The sequence below is a fragment of the Dermacentor albipictus genome, chromosome 2, assembly GCF_038994185.2.
Source record: "Dermacentor albipictus isolate Rhodes 1998 colony chromosome 2, USDA_Dalb.pri_finalv2, whole genome shotgun sequence".
In the NCBI taxonomy this organism is placed as follows: Eukaryota; Metazoa; Arthropoda; class Arachnida; order Ixodida; family Ixodidae; genus Dermacentor; species Dermacentor albipictus.
The window spans coordinates 110,040,309-110,051,295 of record NC_091822.1 but is presented as its reverse complement, the minus strand read 5'-3'; the positions used below and the strand labels follow the sequence as shown (position 1 = coordinate 110,051,295).

The window sequence follows — 10,987 nt, the reverse complement described above, 5'->3', positions numbered from 1 at the left end:
GAATCCTTCCGCCCTGTTAGTTTGACAAGTTGTTTATGCAAAGTAATGGAGAAAATGATTGACGCGCGACTTCAATGGTAGTGTAATGAAACGAATGTGTTGTCCAACTACCTAGTAGGTTTTAGAAAGCATAGATGCACAATGGATGCAATATTAGATATAGTAACCTGTGTGGAGCACGAGCGTGCACGTGGAAACTTGACTATAGGAGTATTCCTAGACATCAAGAGGGCATTTGACACTGTTAGTCACGTTCATGTTCTGTTAAGCATGTTGGAACTTGGTCTGTCTGGCAGGTCCTTGCGATGGATTTCTGAATTTCTATCAGGTCGCAAAATATTTGTTCAGACGGGTGATGGAAAGAGTCCTGAATATGTTGTCAAACAGGGAGTACCACAGGGAAGCGTACTCAGCCCCTTCCTCTTTAACTGCGTCATGGCTGATATAACAAGAAGGCTGCCATCACAGTTAAAGTTTTCACTGTACGCAGATGATGTGTGTATGTGGACATCTGGGCCTACTGCTCAACTACTTTAGATGGCATTGCAAGACGGCATAAATATCATCAACCAATTTTTGAGAGAGAAAGGAATGGTACTATCACACGCAAAGACAGCTGTATTGCCCTCCACTCGTAGGCAGTTAAAAAATTTCACTCTTAATCTGGAAGGACACCCTCTAACTCTCGGTTAACCCCCTTTCTTCTCGTTTACCCTCTAATGATTGTCACACAGCATCGATTTCTTCGCATAATACTTGAGAGGCAGCTATCCTGGGCACCCCACATAAAAAAAAACTCTAAAACGAGGTCAATGCCATAGTGACTGTACTTCGCAGACTTGCAAGCACATCATGGGGCGGATCAGTATCGTCCATGCTGACGATACTGATCAATGCATTAATACGACTAAAAATTGCGTATTCCGCGCCTATCTTACACGGACTTTCCCACACGTCAGAAGAGCGACTTCAAAGACCTTTAGCTAGAAGACTACGCCTATGTCTGGGAGTTCCACGAGTGACTTCGAGTTCTCTTGTAATAGCACAGGCTCGCCAATCACCATTTCCAGTTATGCGAACTACAGAAACATGCCGGCATTATTTCCGTCTTCAAACCCAGCATAAAAACCACCCATTGGCTCTAGACATAATGAAAAGAGATAGAAGTTATGTTCATATAAAAATTCAAGAAAGTCTTCACATATTGCCAAGAAATCAATTTTTGAACTCAGACATCGAATAGCCTCCATGGCTGCTTACAGTTCCGAAAATCGAACTGTCAGTAGATGGGAAGTTCAGAAAAAGATACATGTTCATTCAAGCTGCTCAACAACTAGCACTATACCAGATATATATGCGGTATTCAGGATACACACATGTCTATACAGACGTCTCCAGTACAGCAACCTCTTCAACTTCATCATTCATTGTACCGCACCTCAATAAACAAGAATCATTTAAGTTATCTCGTGTGAATTTGTCCACAATGGCTGAACTGTTCGCAATCCTATGTGCGATAAAGTTTATATTGTCAGTAAGTGTTGCGCAAAAATGGGTAATTTTCAGCGATTCACAGGCGGCTCTAACATCACTCTGCAACACAAAGGGGAAAACATTCAGTAACAGTATGATATAAGAAACACTTAAAAACCTGACAAAGGCAAGCGAAGTGAAACATGCAATAGTATTCCAGTGGATACCAGGGAATTGCAACATTCCTGGCAACACAGCAGCCGATGAAACAGCACGAAAAGCGCACCTCAAAGATGATACGGCTCCGCCCCCAATATCAAAGAATGGATTACGCTGCATTACAAGAAGAAGAAGAAGAAGCCGACTAGTGCGGTCGTGCAAACATCGGCTCCCGCTTCGATCAATGTTCTTGCGCCGAATTGTTGTGCCACCCCTGAGAACCTGGTGGCGATCGACGCGTCGTATCACAAGGATTACGTGGATGCCCATTTTTTACCGGTTGGTCCATTTTTCGCTTCGTTGGAAACTGTTTTCTGCGTGCCACGTAGAAAAGGTGCCAGCCCCTGGCTCGCGCTGCAGGCCTAGGCCTCACGCGCACGACGGAGTGTAGGCATGGCCTCCGGCTCAGCTGTTGAAGGCATGGAGATCACCCCGGAGGAAGATATTGGATGGATGACAGCCATCACTCGCCGAAGGAGACGCGCATTAGCCGCTGGAGGGAAATCCGTGGCTATAAAGGATACCAACCATGGCGGGAAAGGTAGTCGCCGCACGGCCACCTCGCAGAACGTGCTTAAGCGCGTCGCTACCGCCTCTAGGATCCCGATGCTACCGAGGGATCACATCAAGATAATTGTCCGCCCCCGTGGCGGCCTCGACGTTAAAAAGTTCAGCCTGGTGCATCTCTCCAGAGCGCTGGCCATGGCAGCAGCCTTAGCGCCGGAAGACACGACGGAGGACACGTACTGTCCGAACGGCTGTCAGAACATCTTGGTGGTATCAACTCCGCGGGAAGAAAACGCAAGAGCTTACGCCAAGGTACGCAAGATCCATACGAGGGATGGACCCTTCGAAGTGGCGGCCTACACCGCAGCAGGAGAAGATACATGTAAGGGTGTTGTTCGCGGTATCGACCTGGACATTAGCGACGCGGAACTGAAAACCCTTTTCGTCAATCACCGAAATCCGGGCCTCGTCGAGGTACGTCGGATCAAGCAGACTACAACGGTGGTGGTACTTTTTGAAGGACAAAGAGTGCCAAACCACGTTATTTGTGGTAACGTACTCATGCCCTGTTATCTCTACCGACGACAGATAGATGTGTGCTACGGCTGTGGTGAAATCGGACATAGATCCGACGTGTGTCCCAATCCGGCAAGTGTTAGAAAGAGTAGGGGCTGTGGAATCACTTCCCCACCTGAAGATCATCATTGCGATCCCAAGTGCGCTATTTGCGGTGGCGCACACCCAACTGGGGACCGAAAATGCAGCCGAAGATTCCAGATGCCTTACATTGTGAGGCAAAGGCGTCGTAGGCGCCAACGACAGCAAGCACGCTGTACACAGGTTGTCGAAGACATTGAAGACAGCAACAATTCCCAGCGCAAAGGGGTCATGCTAGAAAACGACGCCAACTTGCGCTCTCGCACGAGAGGACGCTCCAGCTCACGAGGGCGCTCCCGCTCCAGGGGGCGTTCTCGATCCAGAGGACAACCCAGCTCTGGAGAATCTTCTGGTGTTGACCCGCAACCCCGAGGACCTGGGTCAAGATCGAGGTCCCGTTCACAGTCGACCCCAAGAGCAACCTGGGCCGATCGAGTCAAGAACGGAGGCCTTGGGAAACCAGCACAACCGACAAGGGCAAGGTCCAGGAGTACTAATGGTAGGGCACAGCCGGAACGTGAGTCAAATCCCCGAATATTGGCATTAGAATCAGAAAACCAGAAATTAAGGCAAGAACTGTCTGAGCTCAGGGAGGCTTTCAAATCCTTTGAAGAAAGGTCCGAAACACCCCGTAGTCAGATGGACACAACGGCTCCAAAACCCTTGGCCGGCAAACCTAAACGTAAAGCCCCCCACCCCGTTCCCATTAGCGAAACAGAGGAAGAAGATTTAGAAACCTCTGAGGCAGAGGAGATGGGAGAGAGTGAGGCACCCCCCAAGAACAAAAAAGTCAGAATAGCCGCAAGGTTAGCCACAATAGACAGGACTCTGGCGAAAATCATGGAGCTCATCACTAATCTAGATGCTCGAGTGGGTCAACTAGAAAGGCCCAAAGTTAAGGCAAAGGCAAGCGCAGCGACTGCATCGGCAGTCCACGGAGGCACAAACGGCAGCCCGAGCGCGGACTCTAGGGGTTCGGGCAATCAACCAGTGGTATCATAATGGCTTCAAAGGACAACAATAACATTAAAATATGGCAGTGGAATTGTGCGAGTTTCCGAAGGCGCAGGGCTCCCCTGCAGCAGCTTATTAGATCGGCCAAAGTTAAGCCGCACGTTATTCTCTTACAGGAAACACTAGCTAAGGAGGATATCTCTCTACCGGGTTACAACTCCGAAACCTTGACCATTCCAGGGGGACGGGGAATAGCGACTTTGGTTCGAAAGGGTACCTCCTATGAAACTCACGAGCTTCCCAAGTACAAGGTTGGTCTAGAAGCACAAATGATTGAACTCATTCTGAAGAACAAAAAAGCAGCTAACGTGTATATAGCTAACGTTTATAGCTCTCCGCAAGATAGGAAAAGGGATTTTAAGACCGTCTTGGGCCGCATTTCCAGTAAGGCAGATACAGCCCCACTTGTAGTGGCTGGGGACTTCAACGCTCCTAACAAAGAATGGGGCTATGGTCATCAGAGCGTCAAGGGTACTAATTTAGCAACCACGGCAAGTGAATTAAAATTTGCTCTTATTACAGATGCTAACTTCCCCACGAGAACTGGTACCTCTACTACCAGAGATACAACCCCCGATCTTACATTCCTTCGGGGAATTGAAGGCTCATGGGACAATCTGCAGGAGAATTTAGGAAGTGATCATTACATAATTGAAGTCATCTTACAGACGCAACCACCACCACTAAGGAAATATGAGTATGTGGACTGGGATCTCTTCCGTAAGTTGCGTAAGGAAACCAGCATAGATGACGAATCTTATGAGGAGCTCTTAGATCAACTAAAGGCAACGATTAAGAAAGCTACTAAAGCAGTCTCAACAGAAATCGAAGTCCCAAAAATGGACTCCAAGCTAGCTCACATGCTGGAAGCGAAAAATTCTCTCCTAACCAGATGGAAGAGTCACAGACTCAATAGAAGACTTAGAGCCAAGGTTGCCCAAGTTAATCGTGATATCGAGACATACGCGGCTCAGCTTTCACGTCAACAATGGGACGAAACTTGCTCAGAAACAGACGGCAGATTGCGCAGAGGAGGCAAATGGAATCTATTGAAGAGCCTACTTAATGACAAGCTCTCCAGAGGTACTACAAACCTCGCCATAAACAGACTCGTCAATAAACAGATAGCTATAGGGCGGACAGCAAGAGAGGTCGCAAACGACCTCGCACACATGTACCTGCCACTTAAAGATGAATATGAAAACGAAGAAGAAGTAAGCGAACCTTACTCCGGAATATCGCAACCGGACTTGGACAGTGACTTCACTGCAGCTGAGGTAAGGCATGTACTTTTTAATTTAAATGGGAGATCTGCCCCGGGTCTGGATGGCATCACAAATAAACTTTTGCGAAACCTGGATGATGATGCCATAGACATAATCACGGTCAAAATTAATAGTCACTGGAGATCCGGCACTGTCCCACCGGAATGGAGGGAGGCCAAGGTGACGTTTATACCGAAACCCGGGAAACCACTAACAAAGGAGAACCTCAGGCCCATATCACTTACATCCTGTATTGGCAAAGTAGCCGAACATGCTATTCATAACAGGATAATAGAACACATAGAAAACCAGGAGCTTTTCAGGCACAATCTCATAGGCTTTCGGAAGGCATTATCCACACAGGACGCCATGCTCATGATCAAACGGGCTATTATTGACGACCCTAGCAGGGACGTAAAGGGCATCCTGGGTCTGGATCTTAACAAAGCATTTGATACGGTTGCACATAAACATATCCTACATGAAATCTCAACCTTGAACCTGGGAAGCAATTTTTACAATTATGTGAGGTCCTTTCTAGCTAATCGGACAGCTCGGGTCAAACTCGGGATAGTCACAGGCGGTCCATACAATTTAGGCAACAACGGCACACCACAAGGTTCAGTATTGTCCCCACTCCTCTTTAACATTGCCATGCACAGGCTCTCGGAGGAATTGTCCAAAATTCCGAGCTTGGGGCACGTCATATACGCTGACGATATCACAGTGTGGGTCCCAAGGGGGTCACTCGCAGCAGTAGAGCAGACACTACAGGCAGCGGTAGACACCACAGAATCCTTCCTTAAGGGCACCGGACTCAGGCTATCACCTAGTAAATCTGAGCTGCTGCTTTTTAGACAGGGGAGACAAGGTGTTAGAAACCTTGTGCCTTTAGAAACTCTGCCAATAAAAATCACAGACAACACAGGACGGGTCATACCCAGAGTAGAGCAAATAAAAATTCTGGGTCTTCTCATTGACGCAAGGAGCTGTAACGCTACAGCCCTGAACCGTCTCACAGGTCAGGCCAACAGTACTTTAAAGCTCCTGGGCAGGGTTTCAAACCGAAATGCAGGCCTCAAGGAGGACAATCTCATCAGAGCATATCATGCATTTTTCATCAGTCATGTGACGTACATTGCATCATACCTGAACTGGGGGAAAGGAGAGAAGGCTAAGCTAAACGCACTTATACGCTCCGGACTCAAAAGGGCTCTGGGACTCCCGCACGGAACGAGTACCGAACTCCTCAACAAGTTAGGACTACATAACACTATAGATGAGCTCATTGAGGCGCATTCGATGTCACAAATTGCAAGACTCTGCAACACTAAGTCAGGGTGTAAAATTCTAGATGAAGTCGGAATACTGCCTCGAGGAGGAGACGTCTCTAAGCTCAAAATACCCAAGGAGGTGGAGACACAATTAGTTGTGGACCCCATACCTAGAAATATTCATCCTGTGTACAACAAAGGCAGAAGGGACGCCAGGGCCAAATGCATTCTGGGTAAACTGCACCAACAACACAGCTCAGCTCTTTTTGTCGATGCGACTCGTTATGGATCGGGCAACCGCTACGCTATTGCCGTGGTCGATGAGAGCGGTAAATTAATAAGTGCGGCGTCACTAAGAACGAGCTCCATTCATGCCGCCGAAGAAGCAAGCATAGCACTTGCAATTACAATGAGGAGAGGCTCCACAATTTTCTCCGATTCCCGTACAGCTATTAGGAATTACTCAGCCGGCTTCATCTCAGCGGAAGCACACAAGTTACTTAAACACAGTATTAATACTGATAATTACGACCAACTGGATAGCTCACACCTAGTCTGGTTTCCGGCTCATCAGGGCCACTCGGTCAGCCCCAGTGGCTGCAATCCTAACGAGCAAGCTCACTCTGCTGTGCGAGATCTCACATGCCGCGCATCAGATCAGGAACTGCTCCAGGATGACTGCGGCTCCTACAAAGACCCACTTACTACTTTTCACGAGATCACCTCACATTATAGGGACGGCAGGAGATTTTTTCCTCCCCCCCATCAGAAGCTCAACCGAGCTCAGGCAGTCACATTAAGAATGATTCAAACTAAATCTTATCCCACACCTTTTGTGCTTAACAAAATTGACCGGGACTTTCCCGCGGAATGTAAAAGTTGTGGACACACTCCGTGTCTATTTGATCATATGTTCTGGCTGTGCCCCAACCAAAGGGCTTCGGATCTCAACAGCGAGGAGGACTGGAGTCGGCGCATATCCAGCGATGTCCTCCAAGATCAACTCCTGGCCGTCCGGAGAGCTCACGACATCGGGAAAGCCTTTGGCCTACCGGTGCCTACGTGGGCGGAGCCACCAACATAGCCCGGGGGCTTGTGCCCTCGGACCCTAGTTTCTCTGGACTAAAATAAAGTTCTTGCCATGCCATGCTGCATTACAAGGACAACGTCTTTCAAAATGTCTAGAAACACTTGGTTTGACCAGAATTCTAAGAGCTCGAACTTACACCATATTGATCCATTTATTGAATTCAAATTGTTATTGTCATTAGATAGAACTATGGAAAGCCTTATTCATCGATTAAGGCTAGGCACTGCCTACACAAAGCATTTCTTACGCAGAATTGGCCGAGCGGAAACCCTCGAATGTGATTGTGGATTTGTAGACGAAGATACATATCACCTCCTTCTAGATTGCCCACATCATGACACACCAAGATGCCCTCTTAAATAAGCGCTAATTACATTAGACCGCTGACTTTTCAGTTTAAGGAAACTTTTGGACCCTTGGCCCACAGCGGCCTTGCAGAAGAGCGCTTTAAAAGCACTAAATACTTTTCTGGGAGACAGCGGCAGTGTTGGACGTTATTAGCGCTTTCATTATTCCCTTCATTTCAATGTCACTGTATATATGCATCTGTTTGTGAATTATGTTATGTTGAATGTTCTGTTGGGACTGTATGTGATAATGAATTTACACGATGTATCATACGTACGTATGTATGTATGTACCACCCGCTGACTAGACAATGTGTTATTAGGCGACAGCATCGTTTGTACTTTTGAGACTCATCTACATAAGTGTGGAGACATTTATCTTGTATATTGTATGTACCATGTGTTCTTTACGTCATAGTCTTCCTGTGGAAACGTTGCGTCATAAGTCCTGGTGCTCGTGTGAAAAGATTATTCGATATGTAATCTTGAACCCTGTATGATGTATGATGGAACCACCCAAGAGATAAGGAGTAGCCGGTGCCTTAAGTTGTGCGCCAACATCTCCTTATATCATATCAATAAAAAAAAGTAAAATGTGTATTTTTTCATGAACGAATATACCCGTATGTCCTAAAAATTGTGCCCGAAATTACTGATATCAATGCTTCCATGTTTTCTGTCTGTTTATTAAGTAAAGAAAATATCACACGAACTTTAGAAATATATCAGTTCGAAACCAGCAAAGTAGTGCGTGCCGCTGATATGAAAAATGTAAAGGCCGTGAGATGAACAAGTTGAGGACATATATTTTAAGGCAACCTTCCGATACAAGAGCCGTGTTTACATTTTGGTACACATGCAACGGCCAGGGAAACATCTCAGTGACGCTGTCCTTTGTTCTAATGTATTGCGCAGGAGAAGGTGTCACGGGTCGTGTATTCTGAGTAATTACACCGAAATTACAGTAGCAACAGAGAACACATATAAAAAGCAGGCGTTCTGCAAAATATACGAGCGCGAGTAAAATGAAAGTGAGCCAATGCGAATATATGACAAACAGGGTCCTTTATTTAAATGTAGTCTCCATGAGCATTTAGGTATTTGTCCCACTGACTAAATAGTCGCGTGATTTCCCTCTCATAAAGCTCCTTGGGTTGCTGCTTCAAAAAGACTGTAACTGAGTCTTTCACGTGTTCGTCCGACATGAAGCTGGTTCCCTTGAGCTGTTTCTTCAATTGCCACAAAATGTGTAAGTCGCAACGCGACAGGTCTGGGACGTATGGTTGGTGTTGCAGCGTTTCCCACTTGAACATTGCCGGTTATGTGTTAACCACATCAGCGACGTGGGCACGGGCATTGTCGTTGAGCAAGATGACCCCATTCGTCAATTTTCCAAGTCGTTTGTTCTTGATTGCGACACGCAGCCCATTTGACTTTTCACAATATCAGAAACGATTGATAGCTTCTCAAGGTTTAGCAAATTCGATCAGTAATGGCCCCGGACGATCAAAAAAACAAAAGAAGTCTCCGGAGGAAATGACGGCGGTTCCCTTCTTCGGAAGTGGTGAATTCGAATGTTTCCGCTGTAAGCTTTGCCTTCGTTTTTCAGGCTCGTAGTAGCGGCACCATGATTCGTCCCTGGTCACAATTGCAGACGAGAAGTCGTCACCCTCACTGTGATATCAGATCAGATGACTCATGGCAGTGCCTTCTGTCTGTCTTCTAGTGGTAGTTCGAAATCTGGTTCATCCATTGCGCACACAAGAGCCGACAACCGAGATGTTCATTAATTATGGGGTGGACCAAACCATGACTGATGTTCACACGCTCTGCCAGTTCATCCATGGTTATACTCCGTTCTTGTGTAACCAGCTCATCAACCTTTCCACTTGTGTTGGGGGTGATTGCACAGTAGCTTTGGCCCGGTCTCGGATCGTCTTTGCAACTTTCACGTCCTTCTTTGAACCGCTTGCTCCAACGCTTCACAGTGGCCAATGAACTGCAATGTTCAACGTGTACACGGCAGCCACACGGCGACTAATTTCTTTTTTGGCAAACACCTTCAGCTGTCAAAAACCTCACGACACCAAGCTGTTCAACTTTTGGAGCGTCCACTATGCCACGCAGCCATGTTCAACTCAGCGTATGAGAACATTAAAGAACATTTCCTGTTGGCTACGCGCATGCCTCGCCGATAATGAACTGAACCATTATTGCGCGGAGTGAATAGGCTCACTTTCATTTGACTCGCCCTCGTACATCCCCTATGAAAATGGTCATTGCCTTTATGTTTCCTTTATGTTTCCTTCTTGTGCCCTATGTGACCTTTATGATTCCTTGTCCTTTGTGTGACCTCCGGGACGCCAACTTTGTGTGTACCACATGTTTACTCATCCTAACGTATACCTCGAGGAAGTGACCTTTATTATGCCTCTAGGATGTGTCCTTTATGTTTACGGCAGGATGTTAACTGGGTGCGTACTATGTGTTACTGAGTGTACACTTGAGTGCACATGTAGGTGACATAGAGTGCACATAACAACTGTCTGTACATATAATACAGGCAGATATATCTGTACTCTGTGACAGCCGTTGATACACTCTGCAGAGTCATTGTAAGTACTAAATCTTGACTTATCCTTTCCTTTGCCCCAAGAAAACAACCCTTATTATAATTATTGTAGTATGTGCCCTTTGTGTTTACGGCGGGATGTTACCTAGATGTGCACTTCAGTGCACACGTAGGTAACATAGAGCATTAATCTATATATGGTGCATGCACTCTTTATGTGTTACCTACATGTGCACTTGAGTGCACGTGTAGGTAACATAGAGCATTAATCTATATATGGTGCATGCACTCTTTATATGTTACGTACATGTGCACTTGAGTGCACACGTAGGTAACATAGAGCATTAATCTATATATGGTGCATGCACTCTTTATATGTTACCTACATGTGCACTTGAGTGCACATGTAGGTAACAGAATGTGCGCAGTAAGCATCTTTTGCGAATAGTACAGTTAGCGCTATCTGTACTGTATGTTATTCACTGGCAGATTCAAGGAAAAGGCACTGCTTGCACCCCTCGCACTAGACATGCCGACCGGCAATAATTGTGGCTATATTGTGCGGAAAA

At 46.4% G+C, this 10,987-nt stretch overlaps 1 protein-coding gene across 1 annotated transcript; it reads left to right on the top strand.

The window, feature by feature from the left end:
* Positions 1-1,909: 1,909 nt before the first annotated feature.
* On the top strand, positions 1,910-7,553 carry LOC139056035 (uncharacterized). The gene is made up of 2 exons (XM_070533849.1): positions 1,910-3,373; positions 7,346-7,553. The coding sequence occupies exons 1-2, from the start codon at positions 2,086-2,088 to the stop codon at positions 7,519-7,521; spliced, it is 1,464 nt and encodes a 487-aa protein (XP_070389950.1). The 5' UTR covers positions 1,910-2,085; the 3' UTR covers positions 7,522-7,553.
* Positions 7,554-10,987: the final 3,434 nt, after the last annotated feature.